This window comes from Hyla sarda, chromosome 11, assembly GCF_029499605.1.
Source record: "Hyla sarda isolate aHylSar1 chromosome 11, aHylSar1.hap1, whole genome shotgun sequence".
NCBI lineage: Eukaryota > Metazoa > Chordata > Amphibia > Anura > Hylidae > Hyla > Hyla sarda.
Genome location: NC_079199.1, coordinates 94972679 through 94986929, shown reverse-complemented (window position 1 = coordinate 94986929; position 14251 = coordinate 94972679). Strand labels below are relative to the sequence as shown.

Below are 14251 nucleotides of genomic sequence, written 5' to 3'. Positions count from 1 at the left end.
CCTAAAATGGACAGAGAGGTCAGCAGAGAGAGAGCACTGTGCTCATGATGTCAGCAGAGAGCTCTGTGTTCCAAAAAGGAAATAATTTACTCAGCAGCTAATAAGTACTGGAAGGATTAAGATTTTATTTAAATAAGAAGTAATTTACAAATCTGTTTAACTTTCCGGCACCAGTTGATTTAAAAATAAAAAAAAGTTTCCCCCTGGAGTACCCCTTTAAATAAAGGTCAGAATTAAGGCTACTCTTTATGTCACATGCAGGTTGGCTTATCCTAAATGTTAACTGAAGCGTCAGGTATGCTTTAAGACAGCGGTCTTCAAACTGTGGCCCTCCAGATGTTGCAAAACTACAACTCCCAGCATGCCCGGACAGCCAACCGCTGTTCTGGCATGCTGGGAATTGTAGTTTTGTAACATCTGGAGGGGCACAGTTTGAAGACCACTGCTTTAAGATATTCTGTGCAACTGGACATATGGTGATGCACGAACTATACTATTTGGCCTTCTTAAAGATCTTAGGCAGCCCTGTGTCCCTGTGCAATGACTCACTATACACTGTGCATTATATTCATCCCAAAAAAGGGAAGAATGGTTCCATACCTTAGCATGCAATGGAGAATCTGTGAGTAAAAACCTGCTTGGAAGCATATGAAGTTAAAGCTTGTTGTAATTAGGTTCAATGTGACATCAGGGCCACAGAATACCAAACTAATACTAAACTGGGTCTTTAAGGGGTACTCCGGTGGAAAACATTTTTTTTTTTAAATCAACTGGTGCCAGAAAGTTAAACAGATTTGTAAATTCCTTCTATTAAATAAATATTTTTCCTTCCAGTACGTTTTAGCAGCTGTATGCTACAGAGGAAATTCTTTTCTTTTTGACTTTCTTTTTTGTCTTGTCCACAGTGCTCTCTACTGACACCTCTGTCCGTGTCAGGAACTGTCCAGAGCAGCATAGGTTTGCTATGAGGACTTTTTCCTGCTCTGGACAATTCCTGATATGGGCATCAGGGGTCAGCAGAGAGCACTGTGGACAAGACAAAAAAGAAATTCAAAAAGCAAAGAATTTCCTCTGTAGCATACAGCTGCTAAAACGTACTGGAAGGATAAAGACTTTTTAATAGAAGTAATTTACAAATCTGTTTAACTTTCTGGCACCCTTTAAAGCTCCTTTTATAGTCATGTAATCAGTTTAGAACCTTTAAGTATAAGCGGCTGTAGATAATAGTAAAAGTCTGGCTCTCTAGGGCCACCTATTGGAGGCCGCTATCCTGTAAGTCAATGCTCAACCCCTTAAAGGAGTACTGTAGTGGAGAATAACTTAACCCCTAAGTTATAGATCGCGGGGGTCCCCCCCATCTCCTGTATGGGCCCTGGCAATGCGCAGTATGATGCGGCGGCTGACATACCTCCTCCATGTATCTCTATGGGATACATGGAGGGGGGGTGCGCGTGTTGGCCGCCGCATCATACTGGCCAGGGGATTATCAGCCAAACCACAATCTCCTTCAAAAGGAAGGGACATGAAGCTGTTTTGGGGTTCTTGCCCCTTGTCAGTGCTGAGCAGGGTGCTGTCCGAGTCCTATAGGCCCTAGTTATGTTTTTTGCTATTGGGGAAGCTACCTCCTAGGTGGCACTAGAGAGCTCAACCTTTTTTTTCTTGAAAAAAGGTTAATTTAAATTAATTTTTTTACAGACAGCCTTAGGATAGTTTAAGAAAAATTTTATAAACTTCCTTTTAAAGGGGAATTCTGGTGGGAAAACATTTTTTATTTTTATTTTTTAAATCAACTGGTGCCAAAAAGTTATACAGATTTGTAAATTACTTCTATAAAAAAAATCTTAATCCTTCCAGTACTTATCAGCTGCTGCATCCTACAGAGGAAGTTGAGTTTTTCTTTTCTGTCTGACCACAGTGCTGACTCCTCTGTCCATGTCGGGAACTGTCTAGAGCAGGAGCAAATCCCCATAGCAAACCTCTCCTGCCCCAGACAGTTCCTTTACATGGACAGAGGTGACAGCAGAGAGCACTGTGGTCAAACAGAAAAGAACAATTTAACTTCCAGTAGCTGATAAGTACTGGAAGGATTAAAGGGGTACTCCGGTGCTTACACATCTTATCCAAAGGATAGGGGATAAGATGCCTGATCGCGGGAGTCCCGCAGCTGGGGACGCCTGTGATCCTGCACGCGCCACCCCGTTTGTAATCAGTCCCCGGATAGCTATCACGCCCCCTCCCGTAGGCTTGCATTGAGGGGCGGAGCGTGACGTCACACGGGGGCGGGGGCGTGACGTCACACGCCGCTGGCCCTGCGGTCGACCATAATCAGACCCGGAGCGAACACGCTCCAGGGACTGATTACAAACGGGGTGCCGCGTGCATGATCACGGGCGTCCCCAGCTGCGGGACCCCCGCGATCAGGCATCTTTTCCCCCTATCCTTTGGATAGGGGATAAGATGTGTAAGCACCGGAGTACCCCTTTAAGATTTTTAATTAAAATTCATTTACAAATCTGTTTAACTTTCTGGCACGAGCTGATTTGAAAAAATAAATATTTTATGTTTTCCACCGGAGTACCCCTTTAAGTTAAATAAGAATAGGGCTCTCCCTAATATAGAACCTACTACTGTAAAGTCTATGCGGTTATGTTTACACTATGGCATTTCCGTGCACAGAATTGCATTTGGAGCTTGTTTCTTTTTTCAGTAGAATTACGTGCAGGCTGCGATGCTGTCAATGGTTATTTTGGCGGTGGCGACTGCTAGAAGGAATGACTAGTGGAATTCCTGATCAGAATCCCGCGAGCGGAGATTTCGTAGTGTAAACATTCCCTAAGTTTTTGTATAGAACAAAAACTTAGACAATGGATATTTAGGTATAAATATTATAATTATAATAATTATAAAATGCAATATACTAAGGCTCCATTCACATTCATGTTGGAGGCTCTGTAAGGTTCCCTGCAATATGTAGCGTTAAAACGATGGACCCCATAACGGAAGCCCAACAGGGTACCAAATAACGAATGTTGTCTGTCACATGGCAAATCCAGCACTGCCATAATTTTCGTGTTTTAGTATGAAAAGAAATACTGACGGATACGTGAACAGTACGGTAGAATCAATCACACGACATGATCAACGGAAAGAGAAATTTAATGTGATGATGAAAGCGGTAAAATAAAAAATTATTTCTATTATATAATAACACTATTATAAAATAATAATAATAGTATAATAAATATAAAGTACCGTATTTTTCACCGTATAAGACGCACTTTTTCTTCCCCAAAACTGGGGGGGAAAAGTCGGTGCGTCTTATACGGCGAATACCTGTCCTATCGCGGCGGTCCCTGCGGCCATCAACGGCCGGGACCCGCGGCTAATACAGGACATCACCGATCGCGGTGATGCCCTGTATTAACCCTTCAGACGCGGCGATCAAAGCTGACCGCCGCGTCTGAAGGGAAAGTGACACTAACCCGGCTGTTCAGTCGGGGTGTTCGGGACCGCGGCGATTTCACCGCGGCGGTCCCGAACAGCCCGACTGAATAGCCAGGTTAGTGCTTACAGGACACCGGGAGGGACCTTACCTGCCTCCTCGGTGTCTTTTCCGTTCAGGGATCCTCTGTATGGCCGGCGCTCTCCTTCCTCATCATCACGTCGTCGCGTACGTGCGTAACGACATGATGGCGGAGACGGAGAGCGAGGATACCCGGCCGGCAGCAGAGACGTTCCGGAGCGACGGGGACACGGCGACAGCGATGGAGCGACATCCAGGGCAGCGGTGACGGTTTCGGAGCGGCGGGGACACGTGAGTATTACCTCCTATGCAGTGGTCTTCAACCTGCGGACGTCCAGATGTTGCAAAACTACAAATCCCAGCATGCCCGGACAGCCGTTGGCTGTCCGGGCATGCTGGGAGTTGTAGTTTCGCAAGATCTGGAGGTCTGCAGGTTGAAGACCATTATTGGGTTCAAAATCTTTATTTTTTTTAGATTTTGCACCTATAAATTTGATGCGTCTTATACGCCGGTGCGTCCTATAGGGCGAAAAATACGCTGAGTATTGACACTACACATCGTGCAAAAAAAAAAATAAAAAATAAAAAAGACCAAAAACACTATCTGGAAGCAAAAGAGTTAAATCAAGTTTAGTTATTGAAAATCTGACTTTTCTGCTAGAAGCTACGGATGCTATGCGTCACCTATCCGCTTATCTGTAATTTCTTTCTATGCTTTTGAACTTTTGATGGGATCTGGGTTCTGATCGTCACATCTATTCGGGTATATTTCATGCTACAGAGAATCAGCAGCGAGTGACATTTAGGAGGCAGCGCTGTGGATTTCGGTCCCCGGCACACCGGCTTGTGGTACATGGTGAGGTATAGGAGATGCTACACTGAGTTTGTGATGCTAAACAGGGACAACAGTAATTAAACAGTCATATGGCATGATAGCCTTTACTACAAACCATCGTGCGGCAGGGCCATATGTGGATTCTGTTCACAGCCAAACTCTTGTGCAATCTGTCAGCCCACACTGAAGTCTCACATTTCCTGACTTGTTATTTACAGTCTTGAAATAGCACAAGCTCCTCTCAACTCTACCAATACAGATAAGCAAAAACTACGAAGAGGACTACAATGCTTCAGATACAAACAAAGAAGGGATCAACGAGTAGAAAGGAGTACTACGGCAAAAAAAAAACTAAAAAAAAAACTAAAAAAAAAACTCTACCCCTATCCACAGGACCCAGCGGTTGGACCCCCCCAACCCCCCCCCCCCCCCCCCCCCCGCAATCACCGGGACGGGACCACGGCGCTCTCAGTAAGGAGCGCGTGTCGTCTACCGGTGGATAAGTTATTTTGGATACTTAGAGGGAATTAGAGATGAGCGAACTTACAGTAAATTCGATTCGTCACGAACTTCTCCGCTCGGCAGTTGATGACTTATCCTGCATAAATTAGTTCAGCTTTCCGGTGCTCCCGTGGGCTGGAAAAGGTGGATACAGTCCTAGGAGACTCTTTCCTAGGACTGTATCCACCTTTTCCAGGCCACCGGAGCACCTGAAGGCTGAACTAATTTACGCAGGAAAAGTCATCAACTGCCGAGCGGAGAAGTTCGTGACGAATCGAATTTACTGTAAGTTCGCTCATCTCTAGAGGGAATGTATCACCTAGATTTATTTATTTATTTATTTACTGATTGAAAACAAATACAAAAATGTCTTTTTTTCTCATCTTTTTTAAAGGGGTACCCCGCTGATCAGCTCCCACAGACTTGCATTGAGTGTGTGTGACATCATGAGGGGGCGGGGCTATGATGTCACGAGCTCCCGGCTCCAGCGTTCGGAACAGTTTGTTCCAAACGCTGAGGAGCAGAGTACCCCTTTAATCTGATTTAGATCATTTAAAAAAATATATTTTTGAATCACAATTCACAAGCAACATGTGATTTTCATCAGTTAAAGGGGTTATCCAGGAAAAAACTTATTTTTATATATCATCTGGCTCCAGAAAGTTAAACAGATTTGTAAATGACTTCTATTAAAAAATCGTAATCCTTTCAGTACTTATGAGCTGCTGAAGTGGAGTTGTTCTTTTCTATCTAAGTGCTCTCTGATGACACCTGTCTCGGGAACCGCCCAGTTTAGAAGCAAACCCCCATAGCAAACCTCTTCTACTCTGTGCAGTTCCCGAGACAAGCAGAGATGTCAGCAGAGAGCGCTGTTGCCAGACAGAAAACAACAACTCAATTTCAGCAGCTGATAATTATTGAAAGGATTAAGATTTTTTAATAGAAGTAATTTACAAATCTGTTTAACTTTCTGGAGCCAGTTGATATAAGAAAAAAAAGTTTTTTCCTGGAATACCCCTTTAATTTTCAGTAAATATTTATTCATTATTATATTTATCAGTTTCATGTTATTTCAGGTAGTATTGTGGAGTTTTCTGTCTTTAATAGAAGGGTTGAATGGAATTGTATAGACTAGTGTCACCTATTGCTGTAGTCCTGTCTGTGATTATAAGAAGGACATTACTGGGAAATGGTCTGTAGTATCAGCTTAGGCTTCTTCCACACTACAGAATTCTCCATTTTTAAACATCCGTAGGAAGTTCCGTCTGAAAATCAGCTGAAAACGGTAGTAACAAAATCCTATACATCCATTAGAAAATCCTATTATAGTCTATGGGATTTTCTATTAGCCGTTTTAACCCGTTATTGATAAAGGATGCTACTTTGTGACGGAAGATAGTAACGGAAGAAATAGTTCATGATGTATTTCTTCCGTTACTATCTTCCGTCACAAAATAACGTCCGTTATCAATAACGGACTATAACGGGTTAAAACGGCTAATAGAAAATCCCATAGACTATAATGGGATGTTCTAACGGACGTATAGGATTTTGTTACTGCCGCCTTCAGCTGATTTTCAGACGGATGTTTGAAAAACGGAGAATTCCTACGGATGTTTAAAAACGGAGAATTTTGTAGTGTGAAAGCAGTCTTAGTTTTATGGATAGCAGTTCAAAAATATTTCAGGATTATTTTTAAAATAGCAAGGAAAGAAGTTGTCCAGCGCTGCTTCCCATAAAATAGAAACTTTATTCAGGTAACACCAAGGTACATACAGACATAGTCAACCACGTGACGCATTTCAGCTCGTTAGAGAGCCTTAGTCATAGGTATGACTAAGGCTCTCTAACGAGCTGAAATGCGTCACGTGGTTGACTATGTCTGTATGTACCTTGGTGTTACCTGAATAAAGTTTCTATTTTACGGGAAGCAGCGCTGGACAACTCCTTTCCTTGCTACACAACCACAGGTGTGATCCGCACCAGTCCGTGCACTGCTGGACAAGGGAGGTGAGCTGAGCATTCGTTCACAGCTTCTACTATTTTAAAAATAGAGATGGAAAATTATGAATTAAAAAAGAAACATAAAAAGGGGTACTCTGGCATAGAATTATTTTTTTTTTAAACATAATCCACAGGCGACTGGCTTGTAAAACAAAAACATGGACTTTCCTGTTGCTGCCAATTTCCATTAGAATACCTTTAAAGGGGTACTCCGGTGGAAAACTTTTTTTTTTTTTTTAAATGAACTGGTGCCATAAAGTTAAACAGATTTGTAAATTACTTCTATTAAAAATCACAAAAGGAAATTCTTTTCTTTTTGAACTTCTTTTTTGTCTTGTCCACAGTGCTCTCTGCTGACACCTCTGTCCGTGTCAGGAACTGTCCGAGCAGCATACGTTTGCTGTGGGGATTTTCTCCTGCTCTGGACAGTTCCTGACACAGACAGAGGTGTCAATAAAGAGCACTGTGGACAACACAAAAAAAAAAAATAAAGATTTTACCTCTGTAGCATACAGCTGCTAAAAAGTACTGGAAGGATTAAGATTTTTTTAATCAAAGTAATTTACAAATCTGTTTAACTTTCTGGCACTAGTTCATTTAAAAAAAAAAAAAAAAAAAGTTTTCCACCGGAGTACCCCTTTAAATAGTAAATCCTTTTCTGATGACAGATTCCTTTTAAAAGTTAAGTTCACGAATGCAACTATTGCACGTACCAAAGAAATGATGCAGCTTAGCAAACAGTCTTGATTGAAAATATAGTACATCATACGTACACAGCGCGGTTGCAGACCAATGTGTCGCTGTGGTTACACCCTATAAAATGCTTGGCTAGTTGGATGCTCTAGTCATGTGTGACAATCAGCAGAACGTCACTACTGTAGGTTAGCAACAAGGAGTGTAGTGACATGATGGAAAGGTGAAAGGTCAATGACCCATTTGATTTAGGTCACCTTACCGATCTGCCAAATCATATTAGGCCATGGGTCCACACTGCAGGACCAGTGTAAGGTGTTGTCCTATCCTCTGTCTAAAGAAACATGCCAACAACACTGCTACACCCCATAATTTAAGAGTACCTGAAACGCGTTGTTTCCTGTTCCACCATCCAGTTTGTTATGTCAGTTTTGGAATAAATTTCCTGGAATTTTATGCAACTTTACCGAGCTGAATTGGTTATTCATTCCTCTCTCTCCAGTGATATGTAAAATTACAGTTTATATATATATATATATATATATATATATATATATATATATATATATATTTGACACCTTTCTATGTGATGCCTGTGCCAGGAATTATGGGACAGTCACCTAAGCTACTACCTGTAAATGACAAACTCTACAATCATCTAAAATGAACACGTTCTGGATCCCCAGATTGTGGTTCTCTCTCTATAAGCCAGAGAAGAGAGTCCAGAAAGAGAGCGCCTCTTCTTCTGGATGACCTATCTGCTATCTACATGCTTGTCTTAAATAATAATTAAAGGGGTACTCCACTGCTCAGCGTTTGGAACAAACTGTTCCGAACGCTAGAGCCGGGAGCTTGTGATGTCATAGCCCCGCCCCCTCATGACATCACCCCCCGCCCCCTCAATGCAAGTCTATGGGAGGGGGCGTGACAGCTGTCACGCCCCCTCCCATAGACTTGCATTGAGGGGGTGGGGCATGACAGCATGAGCGGGCGGGGCTATGACTTCAAACTTCAGTTTGTTCCAAATGCTGAGCAGCGGAGTACCCCTGAATACCTCTGAATTCTGCTATTTTTCTATGGAGACTTCTAGAATGGCCAGGGGTTGACTGAACATCATACATACAAGCAACAGCTGATAAGACTTTTCATAGCACATAAAACACAGGTAATGGATATCTCACCTCTGGTGTTACGTCTCTTGGAGCAAACCCAGTTCCTCCTGTTGTAAGAATCAAGTTAAGTTCTTTTTCATCGCACCAGTCTATTAATGATTCCTGGCAAAAGACATGAATGTCAGGAAGGGCATCTTATTGGAAAAGATAAAAGTTATGTAAATCGTGCATTTTTTTTTTTTTTTACGTCGGGTTCAAAGATAATTTGATACATTTTTTTTTTTCTACTCCGATGCAAAAGAGAAACTGGTAAAACACAAACACGCACCTATTCATCCCGGGAGAGATGCATCATAATGACCATGAACTGTGGACCGGTTGGTTAATTGTGACCGTTCTGCTTATGGAAACAATCTATAGCACATAACACCAGTCAGTCCCCTAAATGATTTAGGCTAACCATCCTTCCCCTGGCATCTTAAAGGGGTCTTGCGCCCCTAAACATCTTATCCCCTATCCAAAGGATAGGGGATAAGATGTCTGACCACGGGGCGTCTGGCCACTGGGACCCCCTACAATTTTCGGTGTGGTACCCTGGCGTTCTGGACATTTATGTGCGGCTGTGGTCATCACGCCCCCTCCATAAATGTCTATGAGAGATATATGGAGGGGGTGTGACGGCTGTGGCCGCTCATAATCTGGCATGGAGTGAAGTTTGCTAGGTGCATGCAGATTACTAAGGTGCCGGGCCGGAGATAGCAGGGGGTCCCAGTTGCCGAATTCCCCAAAACCCCACCCTCCGTCAGCGTAATCAACGGCCAAGCAGCGGGGTTCGGTACTAGCCAATTTCCTTCAAGTGCGCTCAACTCAAGTCCACAGGGGAATAGGGGAATCCGATACCTGGGGCACTCCACAATCTCCAGAACAGGGATTCTAATCTCCTGTTAGAATGAAGAGGTGGGTCGTGCATGTGCGCCAGCGCTCTATACATTCTTTATGGGAACTGGGGAGACAGCCAGACAATGTACTTGCTTATCTTAAGCCTCAATAACTCTTGATAAAGCCAGCTTATGGCGATTCGTCGGGGGAGGCTGTTGTTAGGATTTTAGCCAGTGCTGCCACTAGGCCATAAAAGCCAACAGAGTAACCAGGAGATGGATGTGAGATTTCACACCACAAGAAAGAGAGCATCATATTTAGAGAAATCAAGAGATATGCTCAGAATGGGACATACGGTAATTGATGGAAGCCCAGTTAAAATGCACAAAGCGCAAAACTATTAGGAGGGTGTGATCGACCTCCAACACTGGGGAGAATATTCTATTAATAGATCCCTACATACAATTGGTGGATAGTGAGCAGCACTGAGAATTTTAACTTCACGTGTGGTTTTCTATGATTTATTATTATAAATATTTTAATAAAAGTTAAGGTTTAGTAAATCCCTAATCAGAGGGCTTATTCCGAAGGGGGTTTCCCCCAAAGGACATGGATAATGGACAATGTACTTGGCTATCATCAGCAGACCCCATATAGAACGAATAGATCACTGAAAGATCTGAATGCACCTCTCCATTCTTATGGAACATTAGTGATTCATGTTGTCGGAATTGTAGGGGGCTCCAGGGGTTGGACTCCAAATCCCCAAGTGCTTTCAACACAGGCCGAATGTAAGGAGATGGATGCTGTGGGTCCTGTTTTAATAACTAGGGAAATTAAGCAGGAGCGTTGAAACTTTGCGCTGAATATAAAAAAAAAAAAAAAAAAAAAAAAATTTAAGCTTTTTTTTCTTTTGGTTCAACTTTGCAATTGCTCTTCAGGGTTCAGCACGCCTGGCCCCATGGCATGACACTGCTGGCTCCTAAACTTTAGAACCCCCAACCAGGGGTTCTCATATCTCTGCACAGTTTATATCCGCACATAAAGAACTAATAAAGATGATTTACACGTGTTCTGTTAGAACAAGACAGAAGGTTACCGCTACTTTATGATAAGCATTCATCAGCACAGCTTCATTATGAGGATGAATAATGGAATACAATACCTTAATATCTTCTATTTCATCTGGCACAATCTTATACGCTGATATCGTCCCACCCAATCTACAATTGAAAACATAAATCTTGTTACATTCACAGTCAGACAAAGCGTTGAAATATCGTTTTACATAATCAGACAATGTACATGAGCACATGAAGGAACCCCGCACCCTCAGTATTAGTATCCGTATACCATTGGTACGGTCAGATAGAGGATTTCGTCCACAGGTTTAATGCAGATTAAATTTGTAGCAACTCAACGATATGAAGGGCATTCTGATTAGTAAAAAAAAAAAAGCTGCAGCTAAAATACATGTAGATTCATGTAGCCTGTTCATTTGCATTATACTGTTATACTCCACCTTAAAGATCTGAAACAACTCTCCACCATGTCTGAACAACTTCTAAACATGTCCCAGACAAACAACATTTTCAAAAACAATAGGGTCACCAGTGGTAGATCCAGAATCTAGTCTTGGGACGGGCACTATCAGAGAATTTTGTGTTGGCAGACAGAAAATAATTAGGCTACAGGTAGGTTATGCCCCCAGGTAGGTAGCGTCCCGAGGTAACATAGTAACATAGCTCACAAGGTTGAGAAAAGCCCAGAGTCCATCAAGTTCAACCTATAACACTAATGAGTCCCTACTGAGTTGATTCAGAGAAAGGCAAAAAACCCTCATACTAGAGGTAAAAATACCTTCCCGACTCCAAATATGGCATCAGAATAAATCCCTGGATCAACATTCTGCCCCTATAAATCTAGTATCCATAACCAGCGATGTTATTATTCTCCAAAAATCCATCCAGACCCGTTTTGAACTCTTTTACAGAGTTCACCATGACCACCTCCTCAGGCAGAGAATTCCACAGTCTCACTGCTCTTACAGTAAAGAACCCCCGTCTGTGCTGGTGTAGAAACCTTCTTTCCTCTAGACGTAGAGGATGCCCCCTTGTTATAGATACAGTCCTGGGTATAAATAGATCATGGGCGAGATCTCTGTACTGTCCCCTGATATATTTATACATAGTTATTAGGTCGCCCCTAAGCCTTCTTTTTTCTAAACTAAATAACCCTAATCCTGATAATCTTTCTGGGTACTGTAGTCCTCCCATTCCCCGTATTACTCTGGTTGCCCGTCTTTGAACCCTCTCCAGCTCCACTATATCTTTCTTGTACACTGGTGCCCAGTACTGTACACAGTATTCTATGTGTGGTCTGACCAGTACTGTACACAGTATTCTATGTGTGGTCTGACCAGTACTGTACACAGTATTCTATGTGTGGTCTGACCAGTACTGTACACAGTATTCTATGTGTGGTCTGACCAGTACTGTACACAGTATTCTATGTGTGGTCTGACTAGTACTGTATACAGTATTCTATGTGTGGTCTGACCAGTACTGTACACAGTATTCTATGTGTGGTCTGACCAGTACTGTACACAGTATTCTATGTGTGGTCTGACCAGTACTGTACACAGTATTCTATGTGTGGTCTGACCAGTACTGTACACAGTATTCTATGTGTGGTCTGACTAGTACTGTACACAGTATTCTATGTGCGGTCTGACCAGTACTGTACACAGTATTCCATGTGTGGTCTGACCAGTACTGTACACAGTATTCTATGTGTGGTCTGCCCAGTACTGTACACAGTATTCTATGTGTGGTCTGACCAGTACTGTACACAGTATTCTATGTGTGGTCTGCCCAGTACTGTACACAGTATTCTATGTGTGGTCTGCCCAGTACTGTACACAGTATTCTATGTGTGGTCTGACCAGTACTGTACACAGTATTCCATGTGTGGTCTGACCAGTACTGTACACAGTATTCTATGTGTGGTCTGCCCAGTACTGTACACAGTATTCTATGTGTGGTCTGACCAGTACTGTACACAGTATTCTATGTGTGGTCTGACCAGTACTGTACACAGTATTCTATGTGTGGTCTGACCAGTACTGTACACAGTATTCTATGTGTGGTCTGACCAGTACTGTACACAGTATTCTATGTGTGGTCTGCCCAGTACTGTACACAGTATTCTATGTGTGGTCTGCCCAGTACTGTACACAGTATTCTATGTGTGGTCTGACCAGTACTGTGCACAGTATTCTATGTGTGGTCTGCCCAGTACTGTACACAGTATTCTATGTGTGGTCTGTAATTCTCCTGTCCCAGTTTTTCCATTTCTAAAGGCAGGTATGGCACAGTCCAATTGTATATGATGCAGTCTGCTGTATGGAACGGCACAGAGAGCTCTGCTATTCCATAGAGCAGTACACTATGACATCTAAGGGGGGAAGACATGGGGGCTACGTCCTCAACATTATTGTTTGGTGCCGAGTTGTCATAATTGTATGAGGACTGGTAAAGGCTCTACGGGAAACCCTTTCCCTGCCTGTAGGAAGTGCCTCATAGGGGATGGTGTCAATTGCGCTGTGGCACCCCCCCCCCCCCCCACCACTTTGGATCCTACACTGAGGGTCAGGCTGAAAAACTGCTCAACCACAGGGAAAGGTGCCTTTAATCCTGCCCATGTCATAGACATGTTCAGGTAAGCATTTTGTTGAATATTTTTGGACATGTTCTTAAAATCCTGTATTTAAAAGATACAAAGCTGGAATAATCAAACTTATTTTTAGAATATATTATTCACTTGTGTACTAAACAATTTAGGGTGCCGATAATGTTGATCCCAACAGCGTATCACCAGAACAAAAGCTAAAATGACTCTTTCGGCCTCGGTTTATCAGAAGCAAAGAAATAACCATACAGAAGCAATAATGTCATAAAAACAGTGACTAAAATACAGTAGTATTTATATGTAACTTACTATTGAGAATTGCTTAAGGGGGTACTCTGCTGCTCAGCATTTGGAACAAACTGTTCCGAACGCTGGAGCCACAAGCTCCAGATGACGGCTCCAGTGCTCGGAACAGTTTGTTCCAAACGCTGAGCAGCAGAGTACCCCTTTAAGTTGCGGGGCGGGAGGGAATGGACCACAACAAAAAAATGATTCAGGAAAGTCCAGAATATACTAAAATAAATGCAAAAATAACAACCACACCAGCAGAAGAAAAACATTTCATTTCTGAAATCAATAGGATAAATCAGTGAATTTTTCAGATTTCATTTTAAAATAACAGTTTAGATGTTTCTTATCAAACAAAAAAATAAATATATAAATAAATAAATAAATAAATAAATAAATAACAATGAGAACAAATGAATAATTTGTCACCGGGACCAGGATAATTCTGGCCTTAAAGGGGTTATCCAGGGAAAAACTTTTTTTTTTTTATATATATATATATACAAAACAGATTTGTAAATTACTTCTATTAAAAAATCTTAATCCTTTCAGTACTTATGAGCTTCTGAAGTTTAGGTTGTTCTTTTCTGTCTAGGTGCTCTCTGATGACACCTGTATCGGGAAACGCCCAGTTTAGAAGAGGTTTGCTATGGGGATTTGCTTCTAAACTGGGCGGTTCCCGAGACACGTGTCATCAGAGATTACTTAGACAGAAAAGAACAACCC

The 14251-nt window shown here is 42.2% G+C and overlaps 1 protein-coding gene across 27 annotated transcripts in view; it reads right to left on the bottom strand.

The window, feature by feature from the left end:
* GPHN (gephyrin) overlaps positions 1-14251 on the bottom strand; it is a 314240-nt gene that overhangs the window by 188658 nt on the left and 111331 nt on the right. For all 27 annotated transcript variants that reach the window (XM_056546198.1, XM_056546189.1, XM_056546185.1 and 24 more), the window contains exons 3-4: positions 10713-10770; positions 8738-8830 (exon numbers count right to left, since the gene is read on the bottom strand). In XM_056546198.1, coding sequence (XP_056402173.1) covers positions 8738-8830; positions 10713-10770 — 151 coding nt within the window. The remainder of the gene's footprint in view (positions 1-8737; positions 8831-10712; positions 10771-14251) is intronic.